The sequence below is a fragment of the Sturnus vulgaris genome, chromosome 10 (assembly GCF_052056855.1).
Source record: "Sturnus vulgaris isolate bStuVul1 chromosome 10, bStuVul1.hap1, whole genome shotgun sequence".
NCBI lineage: Eukaryota > Metazoa > Chordata > Aves > Passeriformes > Sturnidae > Sturnus > Sturnus vulgaris.
The window spans coordinates 4813147-4835743 of NC_142252.1; the positions used below are offsets into that span (position 1 = coordinate 4813147).

Here is a 22597-nt window from a genome sequence, read left to right on the forward strand (position 1 = left end):
GCACAGGGAAGCCCAGGTCTGTCCCAGAAACACATCACCAGGGAGGTTTTGCCATTCCAACTCCAACAAACACTTTATTCCCATCAGCCTCACCCGTCCTCACGGAGGACAGAGCGCAGCAGGGGAGGGAGCTTTTCCAGACTGGTTCCATATGGGGGCCACGAGGGGACAACCAAGGCCATGAGGAGCCATTCCCAAATTCCACCATGACCAAGGAGTCTTTGCTAAGATGGTGCAAGTTCAAATTTCAAACCAAGCGTTGACTTTTGGGACTTGGTAGTTAAAGAGAGCCCACAGAGGCCTTGAGAGAATCTTTTCCCAACCAATTGTGGGGCCTAACATAGCCCAGTGCACTCCCAACAGCACCAGTATTCCTGCCCCAAAACCAGACTCTGAACCAATACCACACTCTGGACTCAGAGGGGAAGGAGAGGAAGGGCTGGGATTAAAAATACCACCCCAAAACAACAGGAATTTGGAAGTAATTTACGCAAAGGACGTAAAAAGCAGGAGCAGCTATGAAAATATGTTGAGATGGTCAAGAAAAGTCACATCAAAATATATTTAAAAACCAGAAATTCCAATCTGTGTGGAATTTAAAACTCCTTTCCCCCACCTATGTTTTCCTGCTCAAGGAATCTCTGTTGTTCCAGGACGTGGAACATGATAGGCAGCACCAGTTATGTCCTGAAAAGGTATTTCCCCAAACTCTGAGCACTTCCATAATTTACAAACCAAAGATGAGCTAAACCTCAACCATTGCCCCCCTCCCTCTTCCCTCTTCTACAGTGGGCAGGAGAAAAGACCTCAAACAATTTTGACTTTGCATTTCCAGGGAAGTCCAATTTTTCCACACATCAATATCCCTGCAATCCATTGTAGACCTTCTGCACTGATCCTTGCTTCAACAGCTGCTTGAGACCTGCAAGAGAAGGGAGAGTGTCACACACACAGAGCACAGCAAAGACGTCAGGATGACTCTTCCAACGCTTCTTCCCCATTCCTGAAATCCCGTACATGAAACATTCCAAGCAACTGGCAGTTCAGGGATTTGTATTTTTATTCTTGGTAAGAACTGGATACCAAACAGGCTAAGAGTGAGTCAGCCCTTAAATCCATAATAGCTCATCTCCTGGGGTCGACATGACAGGGAAGGGCTGGCAGGTCTCCACTGCTGCTTAAAGGGCAAGTCCACACGGAGCAGAGGAAGCAGAGTGGCAAGGGTGGATGTGTCACTGCTTTTCCAGAGATTAGAGAGGGAGTCCCCTCTGATTAACTCAGCCTGGTCACTCACTATCCTGGAGCCTCTCAGATCACAGCTCAGAGCAACCCCAAAAACCACTGAGCCAAAAAAAGGACCCAAACCAGAGGGAAAATCCCAACACTATGAGTGACCTTCAAATAACTAGAAGAAGGACACTGAGGACTGGAGTGTGTCCAGAGAAGGGAACAGAGCTGGGGAAGGGGCTGGAGCACCAGGAGAGGCTGAGGGAGCTGGGAAAGGGGCTCAGCCTGGAGAAAAGGAGGCTCAGGGAGAACCTTCTGGCTCTGCACAACTCCCTGACAGGAGGGGACAGCCAGGTAGGGTTCAGACTCTGCTCAGGGGAACAAGGGACAGGATGAGAGGAAATGGCCTCAAGTTGCTCCAGGGGAGGTTTAGATTGACTATCAGTAATAAAACCAACTAATTTACTTGTACAGAAGAAAATTCCAACCTTTCAGGCATGCAAATCCTTCAGGAAATCCTGCTAAAAAACAGTTTGTCTCCCTGCAACCCTTGTCCTGCTTTCCTATCCTTAAACCTCATTCTACTGTCCTTGAAAACCAGTGATGGGATGCATAAGGGTCACAGTAGCTGTGTTAAATACTGGAAAACTCTCCTGGAAGTAGTAACTGGAAGCAGGGTGTCTCTCTGCCAGGCAAGAACTTCTCATTCTCCTGATGGCCAGATATTCCTAAACTCTTTTGAGGAACACCAGGACAAAGTGAAATCCTGTCCAGGAGCTGCTCATTATTAGGTACAGGTCATTCTCCAAGGCAAATTCACTTCCTCCCCTGCATCCAGAGGAGGCTCCAAGTCACTTCCTGGCTGGTGGGTGAGAGAATGTGGCTCTTGGATGTGTGGTTCTTAGAAAGGAAGGCTGAGATGGAAAAAGGTGTGCTCCAGGAATCCTGAAAAAATGTGGATTAGTACTATCCCACATCTCATTTCCCAGCAGCTCCCATACCTCTGGCAGCAGCCTGCTGGCCTGAAGAACACCCTCAATAGTACACAGGATATTTCAACACGTACCCGGAGTTTAATCAGGAATTTTAACCAAGATTCCTAACAATTGGTGCTACTGCAGCTTTTACTGGAGCCTGAAGTCAATTTTTCCTTTGAAATTTTGCTGATACAAATAAGTGACAAGTTACAGCACAGAGGGAGAGGCAGCTCTGATCAGCAGTGATCAAGTCCCACTGCAGGAAAGAAGGGATATTATTTCTGTGACTCCAAAGCTCAGGGTGGTGCTCTCAGAGCCAGAGTATCTTCTGACAGCTCCAGGAGCTGGATATGTGGTCAGGAGATAAGAAATGAGGACCACTGCCAAGAATAAGGAAAAAGGGGATGTTTTGAATTCTGAAGCCTAGTTTTCCATTGAATGTGTACACTGAAGTGCTGCCACACACAGGGATAGACCTATTCCCTCATAAAACTCCTGAGAAATCAGGAATGTTTGGAGATACCCAGCACACAGAAAGGCAGCTGACTGCCTACCCAGTCACCTTCCCCTGGGAATTGTGGAATTGCTTTAGGAGGGACAGAAACACCCAAGGCCCTGTGCCTGAACACACCCATGCCAGTGCCATCATCTCTCTGTTCCCGGATATCCGCAGAGGTGTGTGAGCAATTCTGTCACACACATGGAGGCTTCTGTCACTGCTCCTTGCCCAGTGTCCTCTAAACTGCCAAGAGCAACAGCTGGAATAACCTCACATCTGTTTCAGCGCTGCTCTTGCCTGATGAAGCTTCTGGAAGGGCAGCAGAGCCTGGACTGAGACTTCACAGAGATGTGGTCATCGTGCCCTGCACAATGCTCTTGGAACAAGAGGGAAAGCACAGGGATAAAACCATGAACCAGGATCACTCTTAAGCCCAGCTCAGAGGTGCAGACCTCCCAGCCCAAACAGCTGCAGGAGAAGCCTGGAGACATCTGGAGCTGCAGCCTCCAACTGGACTGCATAGGGCAGCTGGCACAGCGTGGCCAAGGCAGCAGCAAGTGCCAAGGGTGGAATAAAACCCACACAGGGCTTGGCTTCCCACTACAAACTTGAGGAGTCCAGGAAATCCACTAAAACAAGTCAATCCACTTCAGAAGAAGCCCTGGAAGAAATTCTGGGGATTTCCTGAAGAGCTGCACTGGTACATGCCAGGAATATCTTTGTCTCGTGGCAGAGGATGAGGCCCTTGATTCCTACTCTGATGTGGAGCAGCAGAACCACAGAGACTGCTGGAGCAAAGAATTCCCTCCTAGGAGCATAGGATTTAAGGATTAAAGCTCCTGGCAATTTTAGGATTCCTACATGGTTCATCAGGTTTCCATTTGAGCACTGAAGCTGAGCAGCAGATCTGTCCTAGACAGAGTAGGGTGGAAGGATCTGTGGGGAAGAACAACCCCTCTCCTGACTCAGTGTGACATTCCTTACCCTCGGCAGCAAAGGGATTTCCACAAGAAAAAATACTCCAAGAAAGTAGCAGCAGGGGCTGGAAAACCCTTTGTGATCCCATTCCAGCCAAGGCAAAGCAGACAGAGGCTGAGCCCAGCAAGGCTGTGGGGTCAGACTGATGAGGAGCTCCAAAACAAAACACCTGCAAACTTGCCAAGAGCTACATTCCAGCAGCAGCACATCCCAACCTCAGCCACAACCACAGCAGCCAAGGGAAGTGGGAGTTAATCCCAGGCCATCAGCCAACTGTGCTATGTTGGACAAGGGACACAGGGACAGGACAGCCCCTCCTGACTGCTCCAGCCCCTGTGGAGCTGTGCCAGGTTCAGGGCTCTGGGCACTCACCTTCCCTCTGCTCAGCTGTCAGCTGCTCCTTGGGGAACTCCACGTCGAAGGTGATTATTAGGGAGCCTTTGATGTTGTTGTTATCAAAGTTTGGAAGACCTTCTCCCTTCTTCCACAGCTTGGCGCCAGGTTTTGTGGTTTTATCCCGCACAATGTGAACCTGGCCAGAAAAGGAATTTTAGAACATTTATTAGTGGTACAGGATCAGGATCTCAGGATCACTGAGGTTGGAAAAGACTTCCAAGATGATTGAGTCCAAGCCATGACTGATTCTGATCTTTTCAACCAGAATAGAGCATTGAGGGCCACATCCAGATGTTTCTTGGACACCTCCAGGGACGGGGACTCCACCACCTCCCTGGGCAGTCCATGTTCTGTGTGTGCACCCCAATACTCCAACACTCTTTCCAAACCACTGGAAAGCTCCAACTGGCATAGATTCCTTGCCAAAACCAGTGATATCCGGTGGTTCCAGGCAGTTTTACTGGACACATGCCAGAACTAACACCATGCACTGACACAGCATGGAAGTGAGGCACACACTGTGCACCCTTCATAGAGAGCCCATTTTGGCTCCATGGGAATTGGCCTGGAATGCTCCAACAGAGGGAAAACTGTAGATATCCAGACCCTGAGCAAGCCAACCCTCAGCACAGAGCTGCAGGTGAACTTGGGATGCACACAACACCCTGGGCCTCACCTTGTGCCCATCCAAGTGGGCAATGTCCATCTCAAAGCCTGTCAGTGCCTCGACCAGCGAGATTGTCACGTTTGTGTACAAGTCATCTCCTCTCCTTTCAAACACTGGGTGCCTGTGGAAATAAGAGCCATTGAATTTTACTCCTTCCCCATAGGGGAAACAGGTCCTTGAGCTTCTGTACTTCTATTTTGGTGTTTGGAGAAATCATAAATAGGAGGGGAAGTGAGAAATCAATCAAATTTAGCCTCTTTTTCCTGTGTGAGATATGCCCTGATAAGTCTTTTCTATTTCTAGGGCACTGAGTGGTGAGGTGTGGCAAGAAGTCCTGACTCACACAGCAATTTTCTTAGTAGTACATTTCCTTACAATAGTCAGATTGTGTGTTAGGAAAAAGGAGATATCTACTCTGAATCACACATGGTGAATTCAAGCCAAAAAAAAAAAAAAAAAAAAGATACTTTGATAATTCCACTTTTAACAGCATCAAGTCCAGCTCCTCCAGCACCACGAGGGCTGTGCTGAATGCCAGGCCTGCACCTGCTCTGCTGAAGGACAAACTCCATCTGGCTAAGCAAGAGCCTAACTAGGCCAGACTTACTTAAGAACTTTTATTCGGAAGCGCAAATCTCCTGGCTCCCCATCCACGTGGGGCTCACCTGTGGGGGAGAAAGAAAAGTTCTGCTTAAAGGAAATAGTTAGGAACGAGTGCAGAGACAAGCAGGATATTACAGACTTGCAGCTCACAAGTCAAAGGAAGAAAAAGCAACTAATTGATCTTTAGATGAGCAAAATTCTGCTTAAAGAGCTTAGGGCTTTCTAAGAGTTGCCTCAGCAAGGTCACACCTCTGCTTTTCTGGAAATCTGTCTGCATGTTAATGCTGCCCTTTAGTCACTGAAGGGAAGAGGGGATCCCTTCACAGGCTGAAGCCTGGAACAGATGCTCCTGCTCAAGTGTTACACAAAACATCAGATTTAGAGCTGGTTTTGTGCATGTCCCCTCTCCCAGCTAAGGGAGTAGAGCTGTGTTATCCAGATTTAGGAACATGCACCTGGGTTCCAGCACAAGGACACAGCCCTTCCAATAACATGGGGGGCTTGGGCACTGCCAGTGCCAGAGAATGAGCAGCTCACGGCTGAGCACACACTCACCTTCCCCAATGAAAGGATATTCCATGCCATCCCTCACCCCTGGCTCTATCTCCACTTCCAGTGTCCTCTCCTCATTCACCAGCCTGGAAATGGGAAGAGCAACCCAGCATTCAGTTTTCAACTTTATTTATTTACTCCAACTTCATCTCAACTTTTAATTTGTGTCACTGAGGTAAGGGGAACAGCCCCACAAGCTCACACATGCTCTCTTTGTTCACACATCTTAACCTAGAGGGTCAGAGCTTCCTTTTTGGTGAGCTGAGACTCAGGAAGTAGAGAAGGTGAAGTTGAAATCCCCCAAATACACAGACAGCACCAGGGTGTGTGACTACAGCATGGCATTCCATATCCAGCTGTTCCCAGCTGTGTGCTTCCCGTTCAGATTTAGTGACTGTGCAAGGAATAAAAGGCTGGAAGAGGAAACTGGGGAGCTCTACATCCAACAGATGTAAGAATTAAGAGTGGCTCCCTGGAAATGAGAATCTTGTGTTAAGCCTTTCCAAAGTCCCCAGCTCTCCCTGGGAATACAGGCGCGTTCCCCCACCTAGCGGTGGGTTTTGGAATAAACATCCCTATATTCCCACATACAATCACGGAATTTATCATTCTGTGGAGCAGGAAAGAGCACCAAACTCACTTGACGTTGGGACATTCATCGCAAACAACTTCCTGAGTCATCTGGAAGCGCCCAGGCCCCAGCTGGGTGGTTCTCATCTCCTGCCTGCAGTTGCATTTCCGTTTGCCAGGTGCCTGTCTTGCCACTGGCTTGTTCCTGACAACCTGCAGGGAAGAGGGAGAGCTTGATGCCAACGTTCCTGGGTCTCCACAAGGCTCTGGATTTCTTTTAAGGTTGGAAGGGACCTAATTCCAGCCCCATGCCACAGACAGGGACATGTTGTTGTGTGGTGCTGCCACAGTAGCTCCAAATGTGGCCTCAGCAAAACACTGACAAGTTTTCACCTTGTGATCACACATTAAACAGCAGAAAAGCTCTCTCTGACATCACTATTGCCATTCTCTTTCCTTTTCCACACTTCTCCACACAGGAAAGGTAACACTAGGATGGAAAACCCCACACTTTAGTTATGACACTTTCTTCTCCCACACAACAGGGAAATTATCTGGAGCTCCCCCAACAGCCACAACAGAAAATCGACCAATGGAAAGCAAACATGGAGGGGCTGTCAGCACCAGAGACAGAGCTTGCTTAAAAGACGATAATAATTTTTAATTTTCTGCACACTCTTCTCAGTTATATCATCTGGAAACTTGCAGTGGCACGTTTGGCCACAGAAGGAGCCTGAAAATCCTCAATGTGGTTTTGCAAGAATTGCTAAGTGAATTTGAAGCTTATGAACAGCCCCTCAAATATCCTTAAATTCTACAGAGGGACAATTTACACCTCTTTCAACTGGGTGGCTGCACTCATCGAGCTGAGCTGGTGACTGACAGCCAGCAAATCAGTATTATCACACTTTGTGGAGACACTGCCAGATGCAAAAGGTGAATAAATGTGTGGTTTCTTCAGTAAACTACAGGAAATAGCACCACAACATCCTCAACTGCCAGACACAGAAAAGGAGCATCTATTTCAGCTCTAATTTTTGGGAGAAGATACTCTGAGCTCTGGTCCTGTGCTTTAAACCTGGGAACACCTGGAAACACTGAGACAAGTAAACTTACTTCTACAAAGTTTCCTGAATACACCTCCTCCAGTGTGACCTCCAGGTCCACAATGATGTCACTTCCTCGGGGAATATTCCTGTCTTGCTGGCGTGGGTTTCCTCCAAACATGAATCCAAAGTCTCCAAAGAAGCTGGAGTTAAACACATTGATTAGGTCAGGAAGGAATTCTGGGCAAATGCTTCTACTAAAAATTTCCACTAAAAACCAGCCTCCTTGCAGTCCTAAAACTCCAGAGTGAACCCAGGAACCTCCTTTTGCTCCTGCAGAACACAACTAAAGCCTTCAAATAAAGCAGCAACTTTGGAAGAGTTTTCTGCACTAAAGAAAACAAAATTTGGAGCAGAACACTCAAAATGTGACCTCTCCACACTGCACTGCTGCTCAGCTGCCACCACCAAAAGGTGTAAACTCTGAGTAGCACTGCAAGTCACTGCTAGCAGGTTGGTTTTCAGTAATTTGAGGACAAGAGAGATGAGAAAAACTCCCTAGGAATCCTGCATATTGTACCTCAGAACAGAGCAGAGGAGCAGTGAAAGTCCTCACCCAGGATTACAGGAGATGAGCAACTTCTGGAATTACTTTAGGCAATTTACCCAAAGAGGCAGAAAATCAGGTTCTGTCCAAGCAACATGCAAGTGCCTTTAGTTTTTAATACTCCAAATTCCACAGGTGCTGTGCAAATAACCAGAGCATTGCTTTGCAGAAGTAAAAGTGTCCTCAAAGTGATGTGTGTCAACAGGTTAAACCCCAATCACACACAGACAACCTGAGAAAGTTTCCACATGTTTGAAGCAGGTGCTGCACCTGAAAAATCACCCACAGTGCCCAGAGGTGCCCATGTGGGAAGTCTCTACTGGCTCCTGCTTGCACCAAGGAGTGGGGCACACCAAAACTGGGAATTGCTTGTGCAATACCCACTGTAAATGTATTTCTTCAAATACTCACTGGCACATCAATGACCCTCGGCCAGGTAAAAACCCCATTAAAGGGGTGCTTGAGCATCACAGAATCAGAGCAGCAGCTGTAGGACAGCCCAAAGGGGTTAAACCTCCTTACTGGGAGAAGATGTCTCCGTGGGAGCTCTGGTGCCCATCCTTCAGGCCCTCCTCTCCATAGGCATCATACTGCTTCCTCTTTTCCTCATCTGACAGCACCTGGAAAAGGCAGGGATGTAGGAAAAGCCTTCACTTGGAGCTGAGGGGAGGGTGTTGGACAGGGTTCTGAGGGCCCCCAGCACTTCTCACTGGGGACACTACAGGAGCCCTGCTTGCTGTGCTGGCTAGAAAAGCCCATAACGAGCACATTTCATTCATTAAAAAACAAGCAACCTGGAAAATGTAAACATTGAGTTTATCTTAAATATTAAAAAAGAATCAGAAAGAACAACTCAAATCCTACAAAGTAGGACGTGCTGAGACAAATAATCACATACCTCCATCCCTGTGTTTCAGCCATGACTTTTAAGCATGGATTTTATTTCCTAAGTTTTGATCTTCGCTCTTTCCTGCCTCAGAGATCCAGAAGTCTCTGGTCCTCCTTGCCCTTCCCTCCCCATTGATCATATTTGCTGGCTTTCAGAAGGCTGTACAGGAATGGGAACAGATGGAGAAGCAGCTAAAAGATGAAAGCCAGCTGAATTTGGGGTGTCTGGAGAAGCTGTGGCTGCCCCATCCCTGGAAGTGTCCAAGGCAAGGCTGGACAGGGCTTGGAGCACCCTGGGATAGTAGAAGGTGTCCCTGCCCATGGCAGGGGGTGGGACTGGATGGGCTCTAAGGTGCCTCCCAACTCAAACCATCCTGAGATCCTGTGGATTTATAGCCACTGATAAATAAAAACACGGAAAAAATCAGAGCTGACTTCACTACTTTCACCCAGCAGGTAAGGGCTCAGTTCCCCCTTTGCCACTTGGAAACTCCTCCCAAATCCATCCTGAGACTCATGACTCCTTGTAGAAGTCTCAGCTCCCTCTCCTGGGATCAGCCTCCTTCCTAGTTCAAACAGCTGAATTCAGACCACGCCACTCCGGGCTGGAATCACCGAGTCTGTGAAAATGAAGAAATTGAGCAGCTTCACTAACCTACTTTCCCCTCAATTTTTTGGGAAAGCTTTGCCATTATCAGCTACCCAGACCCTGAGCAGCAGTGCTGTTAACAGAGGCATTATGGTGAGGAAAATTCTGGTTTATAAGGGACACACAATTCTGGTTCCATTTTGTCCAAAACAACCAAATCAACTCTCTGTATCCCACACCTGATTCAGCAGAAGGATTTCCAAGCTGTCCTGGCTAAATACAGATAAAGATCTTGCAGGGAGGGCATCAAAAGCAAACCTCACACACATCAATACTTGCTTTCTGATTTGATTTTACAAACATTTTTTCACTCAGCTTTTAAACAGAAAGAATAATCTCAACTGCTGGCAAACACTTAAATGAAGTGGAACTCGAGGAAGAGGCAGAGAAATCCTTTGCCAGCAGAAAGTGCCAACAAGATCCCAGCTCACAGAGGCAGCACCAAACTCACAGCTCCACATGCATCAATCCTGAGGTGCTGCAAATGATGGATTACTTTTATTCACAAAAAAATTCTTTATATTCATTTTCCCTGTGATAATTAAGCCAGTTTATTTAAGTCTGAAGTAAAAAGGGGTCCCAGCTCTGAGACAAAACTAAAGTGAACACTTTTCTTTCTCAGCACAGAGAAATAAATGCCAGCTGGTTCTCTCACTTCCTCATTTGAGGAATATTTGCATACCTGAAGAGCACGAGGGATGGAAGCAAGAGCCAGGCAACAAACTCCTTCCCCTGCAGCTGGATTGTTCCCAAAGGACCTCAACCTCCCACCCAAAGAGCAAGTCACTGCTAGGAATTTTTGCTAATGGAATTTCTCAGCACCATTTTCCTCTGGGTCTCTCTGCTGCACAGGAGGGAACAGGAGCAGATGGAGTCCAACAGTGACAGAAGGACAAAAAGGACAGAAAACATGGAAGAAACCTGCATCCCATCACTATGTATGTACAGCCAGGGAAAGCAGGCTTTGACTTCAGACCTTTGGGCAATACAATAATCTATATTTGATTTATTTAATGCACTGTGCTATTACTGTGAGGGATCATTTGCATGCCACAACATCATCATGGAATAACAGGAATCCTCCTGTGACCCACAATTATTTTTCTCATTTAATATCCTCTAAACCCAAGGCCAGCACCTTTCACTTGCCATCAGCTCAGACTAATCCCAGCCAGGCCCTACACACACTTGGAGCTGCTGCACCTCCACTTCTCCCTTGAGGAACTGGGAATAAATTCCAAAGAACTTTTAAGCTGGTGGCTTGGCTTCCTCCAGGCTGAGAGAGCTGAGGTGCTGGATTATCCTCTGGCAGGAGCAGCTCTCCAAGCAACCTGGTATGCTCTGGATCTTTGGTTTTCATTTGGGAGAGTATCTGGAGTTGGATGTATTAACAGGGGCAGGATGGAATTTGGTGTACTAATAGGTGGATGATGGTAACTGATGGTAACTGATGAGAAGGAAGGAAAGGAATTTGATGTGAAAGGTGTCCCTGCCTGCAGCAAAGGGATGGAATGAGATCATCTTTAAGTCCCTTCCAGCCTAAACCACCCTAAGATTCTATGACAATCAAAGGTGTAGGATGGAATTCAATATATTAATGGGGAAGATCGAATTTCACGTGGTAACAGGGGAAGGACAGATTCCAGCTGCACCTTATGGAAATGTCTTTACATCCCCTACAAACCTCCTTTCCCATCCCCTGAACGCTTCAGGCTGAATCCTCACGAGTCTCAATGGCCAAGCTCCAGCCTGTTTCACTACGAGCCCCATCCACCATTCCCTGCTCCTGGCCTCACCTCGTAGGCAGCGCCCAGGTCCTGGAACTTCTCCTGGGCGCGGGGGTCGTCGGGGTTCCTGTCGGGATGGAGCTGCAGCGCCAGTTTGCGATAGGCCTTCTTGATGTCCTTGATGGAGGCGCCGCGGGACACCCCCAGGATCTTGTAGAAGTCTCTCCTGCCGTGGGGGGAGAGAGAAGGTGAGGGAGGAGGGAGGGGAACGGGGATGGGAAGGAGACGGAGAGGGAAAGGGGCGAGGGGAAAGAGGTGAGGGGAAAAAGGAGAGAGGAAAGCGATGAGGGGAAGGGAGCGGGGTCCCGCCAGCACCGCGGCCGCCGACCCTGAGTAGGGGGAAGGCCCGGCACTGAGGTGGAGCCCCCCAGGCCCGTGGGCGCGGCCCGGCGCACTCACCCCGCGGCGGCCTCCCCGCACAAGCAGAGCAGGACGAGGCAGAGGCGGCCGATCCAGGCGGGGGCCATGGCGGGCCCGGCCCTGCCGGCTGAGGGGGAGCGGCGGGAGCGGCGCGTCTGGGCAGCTCCGCAGCGCCCCGGCCCCGGCGGCCGCCACCAGCCAATGGGAGCGCGGGGTGTTTCCCGCCAGCCAATCCGAGCGCGCCGCTGTGCGACGCCAGCCAATGGGCTGCTCACACTTCACCGCCGCCGGCCAATCGCCTGCCGGAGCGTCGCCGCCGAGCGCGCCGGCCACGCCCGGCCATCCCTCCAGGGTTACTTCCTTCCGAACAGCCAATCAGAGAGCTCATTTCTTTTTCCCGCCCCCGCGCTGGAAGTGGCAGCCAATGGGCAGCGGCTCCCGGCAGGAGGGAAGGTCCGTCTCTATGGTGCGCGCGGCGGAAGCCGGAAGTGGCCGCGGCGATGGCGGCGGCGGGGCCGGTGCGGCTGTGGGTGCGCACGGAGCCGTTCCTGGTGGGAGCGCTCCCGGCCCCGCCGCCCGCCCGCCTCTCCCCGCACTACCTTCGCAAGACGGCCGCCTACGCCCGCGCGCGGGCGGAACAGGGCTACTTCCCGCAGCTGCGCTGGCCCTCCTGGCGGTACATCGCCTGCGGGAAACTACAGCTGAGCCGCGACATCGCCTGGCTCTACTTCGAGCTCTTCCACGGCCTCCTCGGGCCCGCGCCGCAGCTCCGCCTGCGCTGGGCCGAGGCTGCGGCCGCCTGCGCCAGCGCCGAGGAGCTGGAGCGGGAGCGGAGCAAGGCAAGAGCCTGGGCCCGGCCTAAGGCAGGGGGAGCCCCGACCCGCCCGAAGGGGAGCCCGGCCCAGCCTGACTCTTGTCTGTCTCTCCCGTGCTCTCCAGCTCTCGGTGGACACTCTGCAGTTCCTGCTCTTCCTGTACGTGCAGCAGCTCCACAATGTTTCCCTGCGGCGGTCTCTGCTCGGGGACGAGTGGCCCAGCCTCAGGACCAAGTCTCCCAGCCTGCCTGGGAAATCGGCCGCTGAGAATAAGGTACTCGTGCCCTTGGGGTTCCCTGCGTGCAGGAGCTTCTTCACTCGGCAGAACTGCCTTGAGGGGGGTTGGAAAAGGGGCTGGTTTGTTCCTGGGAGGGTTTCACCTCTAGCAAAGTGTGAGCAAGGGTGCAGCTGCAGAATTTCTGTTCCATAGTAAACGAAGTGAACTTGTGATCTCTAGAGTTCATAAAAAGCTTTTTTCAAGTTTTCCATGAGACTTTCCTGGAGTCCAAAGCTGACTGAATATTGTCTAAGAGTCTTGGCAAGTCTCTTTTTAAGAAGCAACAGCCTTTTTGCTCTATAAGTCTAGCAGGAAGCTCTCCTCATGCTCATGGTGCCTTTCCCATGATCCAATCGAGTTTTGGATCCCAGGGGTTTCCCTGGCATCACCTTCTGTTTCTGAGAGGGGAGTTGGTTGTTCAGCTGTAGATCAACCACGTGAAAACGCTATTTCCTTTTGAAATACTGCTGGGTATTTGGAAAGGGGTGAGTTGGATGTGTCCTGTGGGCAGCTCTGTATGGGAGAATGGATTACAATTTGCAGCCCTATGTAAGGCCATGCAAACCTCTGGAATTCTGGCACAGATGTGCTGCACTGAGCAGCATGAGCTGATGAAATGTAGCTTGGGGCAAGCTGGAATAAATAAAAATAGGAGCTGGATAACATTATCCTGAAACATTGAACAAAAGTGGTGAGGACTAAGTGTAATCACAGCCCTGTGTTCCTTCAGCAAAACTCAGCTTTATGAAGCTCTGCCAGAATTCCATTCTCCTGCTTTTTTTGGGCTGGAGCCCTTTAGAATTTGGAATAAGGATTCTTCCAGAGGGTTTGATTTATTGGTGCATTCGCTGTGGAGGAATGACCCTCTGCTTTTTATCCTGGAAGGCAGCACAGAATCCTGGCTACAGGTCTGGCCCAACTGCAGGGATTTTCCAATGGAGCAACTCCAAGACCTTGAGTCTCAGCTATTGATTTGTTTCCTCCCTTTAAATGCCAGCAGCAGTGGCCTGGATTTGTGTAGCACTGTAGGAGAGCCTGGTGCTGCTTTCTAGAAGGAAATACTTGGCACTTGAGTTGGAATGAAATGTTTTATTTTGAGGTTTTTTGGGAGAGGTGAGAGAGCAGAGCAGCAGGAGTGAGCAGAACTCTGACTGACTGAGTTTCCTTCTTCTAGAAGGATTCTAAGCAAGGATTGGTGTATATGATATTCATGGAGCTTGGAGAACTCACCCTTTTGCTTGTTTTCCTGCCCCTCCAGAACTGGAACGACCAGGAGCACCTTGCCTTTGTGCAGAGCCACCTCTTGGATATGTTGGAGCTGCTGCTGGAGCCAGAGCAGCTCTCAGCCTCTTCCCATTCCAGCTGCAGCAGCCTGGTGTCCTTTGAAGCCGTGTGTGCTCTCAGTTTCCTGCTCGAGGGCACCATCAGCAATTCTGGCACTGTCCGACCCCTGCACGAGCTGGCCCTCAGGCAGCCCTGCCACAATGGATATTCCAAGGTGGCTGGAACCTTCTCCCTGCCCAAGCTGGAGAGCTGGATACGCTCCTCCCTCACCCCTAATCCCTTGGGAATGACTGTCTGCCTCAAGAAGAAGCTGGCGTGGGCACAGCAAGGTGGGAAAAAACTGCTGGGAAGTTGCTGTTAGGAAGGCAGAAATATGGGGGAAATGGAGGCACACTGGGGTGGGAAATGGAAGAAATGGAAGGCAGAAATATGGAGGAAATGGGAATATGTGGGGGGAAATGAGAATATGTGGGCAAAACAGAAATACATAGAAATATACAGATATATGGCAAGTAGGAGTATGGAAAAATAGCAGCAGAAGCACACAGAAATGTAGAAACGTATAGAAATAAATAGAAATGCAAAAGCATAGAGAAATGGAAAAATAGAAATAGAGAAAAAATACAGAAATAAATTTAGAAAAATAAACACAGATAAACAGTATAAGCAAAATTTAGGAAAAAAAAAAGGAAAACATAAATGGGAACTCAGCTCCTGTTGCTGACCTGGCAGTGGGGTGGGATCTAGGTTTCCTTGTCTCCAGTCCAGCCCCTGTCCTTCAGGGACATGGCAATGGAACAAAGACACTTTCTCCCTTAGGATAAGGAATTTAACTCAATATTTTGTTTCCCTGACTGCAGGATCCCAAGAGGGGCAATGGGTTAGGGAGGATGGGGAAGGGCTTAGGGATTGTGTGCTAGAGGGATCATTTCCCCTTTTAAAAACACACAATTCCTGTTTAAAACTCACCCTCAGGATCTTCCTTCTGAGCTCAGTCTTCTGTTTAGGAACAGGCTTAGGGGACTGGAGATTCTTTGCTTGGTGCTGGCTGGAGCTTGTGGGAGGCTTTGACTGCTCCTAAGTAATCTTGAAGTGGTTTTGATCCTTCAGTATCTCTCAGTTTCTGAAATTTCTGGTGCCTCGTGCTGCTGACCTTCCCAGGAGGCATCAGGGACACTGGGACTGGTGTGGGAAATGTCATCCTTGAACTTTGGGGCTGATTATTTTCCTGAGGGATTGCTGGACCCAGAACTTTTGCGGGCTTTGTTTTGCAGTGGAAGGAACGACCAGGAGAGCCAAGATTGCCTGCAGTGCCCGGGTGGTGCCAGAGGTGTCCCCCATTGTGATCATGAGCCAGGTGTACAGGCAGACCCTGGCCAAGAGCTCAGACACTCTGGTGGGGGCTCATGTCAGAATCCATCGCTGCAATGAGTCCTTCATTTACCTGCTGTCCCCTCTGCGGTGAGTCTGGCTTCTCCTGGCACACAGCTGGACTCCTGACTGGCCAGGAGTGTGTCCTGGGGGTATTAGGAAGAACATTCCCACTAGGTCAGGGACTGATCCTGCCCCTCTGCTCAGCCCTGTGAGGCACAGCTGGGCTGCTGTGTTCAGGTCTGGGTTCCTCAGGAGGGACAAGGAGCTCCTGAGAGGGTCCAGTGGATGGTACAGAGATGATGAAGGGACTGAAGCATCTCCCTGATAAGAAAAAAGGCTGAGGGAGCTGGGCCTGGTTGGTCTGGAGAAGACCAGACTTAGAGGGGATCCCATTGATTCATAGAGAGATCTCCAGGGGGTGCCAGAGGGTGGTGCCAGTGACAGGATAAGGAGCAATGACCATAAACTACAACACAGCAAGTTTCACCTCAACATGAGGAAGAACTTCCTTCCATTGAGGGTGGCAGAGCACTGCAGCAGCTGCCCAGGGAGGATGTGGAGTCTCCCTCTCTGGAGACATTCCAAACCCACCTGGACACATTCCTGTGTCATCTGCTGCAGGTGACCCTGCCTTGGGCTAGATGGAGGTTCCTTCCCATAGCAGTTATGTTGAGATGGACTGGACTGACACCATCATCAGTCCTTTGTTAAAAACTTCTCATGCCTTCTTTCAGGCAGCTCTGACTCCTTTCCTTATAGGCAGCTTCACACAGCACTGACTCCTCTTCTCTCTGCAAGTTTCCTTCTGCATGACTGGCTAACCCAAACCTGTCCCTTACCCAGCCATCCAACCCTCTCTGTCCCTTGCATGGCCACATGTCCTTCCTCCCCACAGCCAGCAGACTCTGAGTCTTAAGCTCTAACTGCAACTAGTGACTAGCTGAGCCACTCTTTTATAACCCCCATCCTCACTGGGAAGGCAAGGCTGTCTCCACTTCTCTGCAATCAGTGCAGCCGTAGTTCATTGAGGAAAAATGCCTTCTGCACTATCCTTACAAACTATCTTCCACACCTTCCAGCCCTAATGGTTCTGTAATTCTTTGGCAGATCTGTGACCATCGAGAAGTGCAGGAACAGCACCTTTGTCCTGGGCCCAGTGGAGATGTCAGTCCACGTGCAGAGCTGTGACAACATCAAGGTCATCGTGGTTTGCCATCGCTTGTCCCTTTCGTCCACCACTGGCTGTACTTTCCACACACTCACACCCACGCAGCCCCTCATCCTCTCAGGGAACCAGGCTGTCAGCTTTGCCCCTTTCCACACCCATTATCCCATGCTGGAAGACCACATGGCTCAGGTGGGCTTGGCCACTCTGCCAAACTACTGGGACAGCCCCATGCTGGTGTGCAAGGACAGCAGTGACATGAGTGTCTTCCGGCTCCTGCCCCCCTCAGACTTCTACACCTTTGTGATTCCCTTCAAGATGGAAGGAGACACCACAGAGACCCCAGGGGGGCTTCCCCACGAGTACCAGGAGGTGCTGAGCCAGCGGGAGCAGAAGGTGCAGGTGTGGCAGCGCATGGTGAAGAAGGCAGGGCTGACCAGGTGAGTGTCCCCCAGGAAGGGCACGGGGACAGAGGGTTCTTGGATGAGGTTCCACAGAAATCTTTGAAGGATGGATTGGATTGAGTGAGCCATGTCTTGCAGGCCAGTCCTAGAGCATTAGTAATTAGCAGTTCTGGGGTTCTGCTTGGTAAGGTGGGAAGAGTAATGCTCACAGGCATAGCTCAAAGTTGTAGAATCCCAAAATGCTTTGGGTTGGAAGGGACCTTAAAGCTCATCCTGTTCCACTCCCTGCCATGGAACACCTTCCACTTCCCCAGGTTGCTCCAGGCCCTGTCCAACCTGGCTTTGAGCAGTTAGTTCAGGGATGGTGCAGCCACAGCTTCTCTGAGCAGCCTGTGCCAGGGCTTCACCACTCTCACAGGGAAGAATTTCTTCCCAATATCCCATCTATCCCTTCCCTCTGGCAGTGGGAAGCCATTCTCTCTTGTCTTGTCCCTCCATCCCTTGTCCAAAATCCCTCCAGCTCTCTTGGAGCTCCTTTAGGCACTGGCAGGGGCTCTGAGGTCTCCTTGGAGACTTCCCTTCTCCAGGTGAACACCCCCAGCTCTCCCAGCCTGGTTCCAGCCCCTGGATTCCAACAGCAGCACATCCTTGTTATGCTGGGTATCCCAGAGCTGAAGGCAGCTCTGCAGGTGAGGCCTCACCAAGTGGAGTGAGGGGACACAATCCCTTCCCTTGCTCCTGCTGCTCCTATGGAGATGCTTTCTCATGGTTGCATTTTCCCAGCAGGGAGTGCCAAGGTGAGGGGTCCACCCTGGCAGTGGATTGGGCTGGGTGTGCACCCTGGGGTCCTGTTAGCCCAACCTTCACGTTGGGATTGAAGCTGTAAATGACTGTCCCAGCCCTTGCTGAGGTGAGCTGGGACTGTGCACGTGGATCATTGCAGCAGATCACCTTGTGGGCAATAGCTTTTAAATTCCTCTGGAGCAGATCACATGGAATCCTCTGCCCAGCTTCCTTAGCAAGCACAGAATGGGGATAAAACCCCATTTCAAACATCTGTTGTTCTCCCAGGGCTGCTGCTTCCCACCACCGTTTTGGGAAGGTGTTTGGCCTGTCAGAACTTTCCTGTGAAAGAAGTGTGAAGAAATAGGGATGATGTGCTTAGATCTGCCATCGTCTGCTGCAGTCACAGGAGGCAAGAGCTCACTGCTTATTCCATAAAAGGGGGAGGAACTCTGGCAAGTTTAGAAGCTTGTTGAAAAGAAACTGGGTAGCTGACAGTGGAAAATGTCTGTTGTCTCCTGCAGGCAGGGAAACAAGGAGGTAGACAAGTAGGAAGCTTAGAGCAAACAGGATATCAGGCTTGTAGAAAGAAAAAAGCTGCTGTGCTCAAGCGGGGAGGTGAAAGAGAGTGTTAGAAATAAGAAGACATCTTTCAAGAAGTTGAAGTTGTCTGATTGAGGAAAGTGGGGCAAAAAAAGAATGCAAATCCTGCCAGGCTGAAAGTAAAACCACCATAAGACAGGACCAAGAAGACAGCTTGAGGAACAACTTGCAAAAGCATAAAATCCTGTTTATTCATTTTCTGAGCATATCAGACAGAAAGTCTTTCAGGGTCAGTAGCAGATCAAGGTAGAGAAAAAGCTCTTGGAGAAGATAAATCCACAGGGGAAAAAAGAAGTGGCTGCCTTTGTGTTCAGTGGGGAGGAATTTGGGTTAGTTTGTGACTCAGAACCCTGCTTTTTGGGGAGTGGCTCAAATGGAAAAGAACATACAGCCAGCAGCCTTAACTTGGAAAAAGGATGGAGCCTGTCTGAGGGTGAGTGGGACGAAACTGAATAGAATGGCCTGAACTGGAAGGGACCTTAAAAACCTAACCTGATTCCACCCCCTGCCATGGGCAGGGACACCTTCCTCTATCCCAAGCCCTGTCCAACCTGGCCTTGAACACTTTCAAGGATGGGGCAGCCACAGCTCCTCTGGGCACCCTGTGCCAGGGCTTCCCACCCTCACAGGGAAGAATTCCTTCCCAGTATCCCACCCGACCCTGCTCTCTGGCAGTGGGAAGCCATTCCCCCTTGTGCTGTCACTTCAAGCTCTTGGAAATTGTCTCTTTCTGTGTTTCTTGTAGCTCCTTTAGGCACTGGAAGGCCACAATGATTTCACCCCGAAGCTTCTCTTCTCTAGGCTGAACAATTCCAAATCTCCCAGCCTTTCCTTAGAGCAGGGGTGCTCCATCCCTCTGATTACCTTTGTGCTCTCCTCTGGACCTGGTTTCCTGCTTTTCCCAGTACAGAATGGGGTCAGCACATCAAATTAGGAAAGGGTTCAAAGCAAACCCACATAAAATCTCCAGAATATTGAAAAATGTTCATGTGTCATTGGTGTTCAGAAATGAATTGTGTAAACTCCTTGAAATAGTCCATCAGGAGCTACTCAACACCTGTGCCACCTTTGGCTTAAGAAATTCCAGATATGAGCTGATTCCAGAGGGCTGGGATGCTGTTCTGGAAATGCTTTTGGGCATCTGACCAGTGCCAGTTAGCCTGAGCTCAGTGGCCCTCCCTGTTACTGCTGGGCTTGCCAGAAACACCTCAAAAGTTCATAATGAGCAACAGAAATTATGTGAGGTGTGCTTATAGGTGAATTTTTCCCTGATCTCCACCCTCTCCGGTGCTGTCAGAACAGAATTTTGTGTCCTTAGTGCTTAAGCACTGCTTGCTAATCTTAATTTTCTCCCTTTTCAGAGAGTTTTTCAGCTTTCCCTGAGGGGAAAGTGAAGGCAGCCCTGGAGCAGGGTGGTTATGGTGGTGGGATTGGGAATTTTGTGTGACTTCTCCAACTCCTCCAGGTTCTGCCTTTGGGGTTCAATATTATCACATTCACTTGGTAAAAGCCTTTTCTGGTTGTCTCTCCAAGGTTCAGGATCCAAGCCTGGCTCTTCCTGATACATCTGGAGGCTTGTTTGGATAGTGAAGACATGGTAGAAGTATAATACTGTAAAAAAAAAAAAAACACGTGATTTTTTTCCATATTTCCCTGCTGATGTTTCTGTTTCAGGGATCAGAGGAAACAGTTCCAGACAGTGGTAGAAAACAAATTCTATGAGTGGCTGGTTCAGACAGGGAACCGGCAGCAGCTGGACAGCCTGGTCCCTCCTGCCACGGGCTCCAAGCAGGCAGCAGGATAACATTCCTGGGCAGGACAACATTCCTGGGCAGCTGAAGGAAAAGGAGGTGAGTAAAAGGCCTCCTTCTCTTGCTTCTCTGCCCCCAAGAATTGTCCCATGTTTGTGTGCACAGCCAAGGCAGAGGTAGGAAAAGCAGGAGTCTGTTGAGTGAACGCTCTCTCAAGAGCCTGGCTCTTGGGTTTTGGTCTTACTGTCCTGTCAAAACCCATTTTCAGCTGAAATCTGTGTCCTCAGCACTGCCTTGTTGTCAAGTTTGATTTGTTGGAGGCATCTGTAAGGCAGATGAGCATGTTGCACATAATGTGAAATAAAACTGACTGGAATAGCTGCTCTTTCAAAGAAACTGTATTGATGTCTACCCTTCTCACTTTTTGCTAAAGAGAGTTGAGTGAGACTTTGGGTTGTTGTTTCAATGAAACTTGGGGTAATTCTTACAATGAGACTTTGGATAATTCCCAGTCTTCCCAAGCAGAAGGGGTTCAGGAGCTGGAGACCTACACTTAGTGTGCTCTTCTGCCATGGCATGTTTCAAACCATTAGAAAATGGTTTTATTTTTGATTTAGCCTTTGAACTCCTTTTTCTTTGCTGGTATTAGAAATAAAATTATCTCCTTTTATTTTGTTCCAGAGCTCTGAGAACAGGCAGTGATCCACTCAGCCCAGTTCTCATGAAGACTTTGTGGCCATCCCACCTGCACCCACTGGATCTGACACCCAGCCCTGGTGTGGATTGGACTGCCCAGCTCCTGTGGGATTCCTGAGCACTGCTGCCTTCCCAGGAATGTGCTGCAGCCATCCTGTTGGTGTCTGAGAGGTGCCTGGCACTGGGGGAAGATGAAGTGTGCCTTGTTGCAGAGCTGTCACCACAGTTAGTGTCCAGCACACCAGGTTTCCTGAGACAAAGCTGGATGCAGGCCCTGGGCATCACCTGCATCCTCATGGTACAAACCAGTGGTGCTGTTTTTATAAATGTGAAAAAGAAATGTTAATATTTTTTATGAATGAAATCCAACAGTTTTTTTTTTATATGAAGATGGCACTTTTTGAAGATTAATTTTTGTATATGGTTGCATCGTTTTGACAAATGTCAATAAACCAGATTTGTTGGATAAGCCTGGCACATGTCTTGGGGAAGGGGTTTTACCTGTACAGTTGGTCTTGGAGAGACACTGCATCTTTTATCTTAATGAAATGTGAAGCTGTCAGGGAGAGAAACTGCTAATTTATGGGGAAAATGGGGCAAATGTAAGTCCTGCCAGGCTGAAAGTAAAACTCGTGTAAACTTCAGCCATGGAGCTAAAGGTTTGAAGGCTGCCCTGGCACGAGGATTTGATACAAGCCCTATTCCTATCTCTCATAATTTTCATAAAGATTATCAGCTTGAATAAGCACCATTCTCATGTGCTGGTGGGATGTGTTTTGGGGAGATGTGCTCATAGCTGAGCACCTAAATAAGCTTGGAAAATAGGCAAAGGCATTGCATGGATGAGTGGAGGCAGCAGCTGGTGGTGCCTGGGGAAGAGCTATCCAAGCTGAGAGTCAGGGGAAGGCACTGTTCTCTGGAGGCTGCACAGCCTAAAAATTCCTCTGAAGGTCTCCCTTGGCTCCTGGGCAGGCAGGTGAGGTGAGTTTATTATATTTTTTTCTATTTATATAAGATGACTTTGTTGTATTTAACCAACCTCCAAAGGTTGAGAAGTGACCACAGCTTTGAGCTGTGAACCTGCTGACAGAACCCAGCTTGTGCTTGGACTCTGATCTTCAGGAATTAAAAACTAAATCAATCCAAGTGGCCTCAGTGAGAGCAGCAGCTCTGGGTGATTCAAGGCTCCTAAAATGGGAAGAGGAGCAGCTGCTGAGTGTGTGTGCCCCGGGCTCTCCCATCTGCCTGCATTTACAGAGCTGCTGTTGCGAGAGTGCTTGTCCTGACAGATTTGAAAGAAGGGCTGCGTATTTCGGGCGCTGCTGTGCCAAATTCGTGTCCCTTTGTCTCACTAAGCCTTTGGGCTGGGGCACTGAATAGCTGCAGAGGTGGTTTTTCATAATGCACTGGCGGGGGGGTGGCTGTGGAAGCCAGTGATCCTTGGCCTCCCTGCTCCCAGGGCCAGAGTGTGGCCGAAGGGAAAATCCTCTGCTCCGACCTCAGGTGCTGAGAGCTGGGAGCTGGGAGTTGAATTTGTGACACTTGAAGAGACAAACAGAAATCTGAGCATCGTTTGATGTGTGAAATCACTCACTTTGTGGAGAGGTGGCCACACACTCTTCTTTCCCTCTATGTTAGG

General features: G+C 49.5%; 2 protein-coding genes across 2 annotated transcripts; one reads left to right on the forward strand and one right to left on the reverse strand.

Moving 5' to 3' along the window:
- Nucleotides 1–543: 543 nt before the first annotated feature.
- Nucleotides 544–11996, reverse strand: DNAJB11 (DnaJ heat shock protein family (Hsp40) member B11). Its single transcript, XM_014870441.2, has 10 exons — nucleotides 11846–11996; nucleotides 11456–11612; nucleotides 8645–8742; nucleotides 7586–7718; nucleotides 6540–6682; nucleotides 5903–5985; nucleotides 5352–5409; nucleotides 4754–4865; nucleotides 4054–4213; nucleotides 544–922 (listed from the first exon to the last, which is right to left on the reverse strand). Exons 1-10 carry the CDS (start codon nucleotides 11911–11913, stop codon nucleotides 858–860), a joined length of 1077 nt encoding a protein of 358 aa, XP_014725927.1. The 5' UTR covers nucleotides 11914–11996; the 3' UTR covers nucleotides 544–857.
- A 299-nt stretch (nucleotides 11997–12295) lies between these two features.
- On the forward strand, nucleotides 12296–21427 carry TBCCD1 (TBCC domain containing 1). The gene is made up of 7 exons (XM_014870442.2): nucleotides 12296–12645; nucleotides 12746–12895; nucleotides 14157–14511; nucleotides 15457–15643; nucleotides 16664–17161; nucleotides 20186–20361; nucleotides 20944–21427. The coding sequence occupies exons 1-6, from the start codon at nucleotides 12307–12309 to the stop codon at nucleotides 20313–20315; spliced, it is 1659 nt and encodes a 552-aa protein (XP_014725928.2). The 5' UTR covers nucleotides 12296–12306; the 3' UTR covers nucleotides 20316–20361; nucleotides 20944–21427.
- The last annotated feature ends 1170 nt before the right edge of the window (nucleotides 21428–22597 follow it).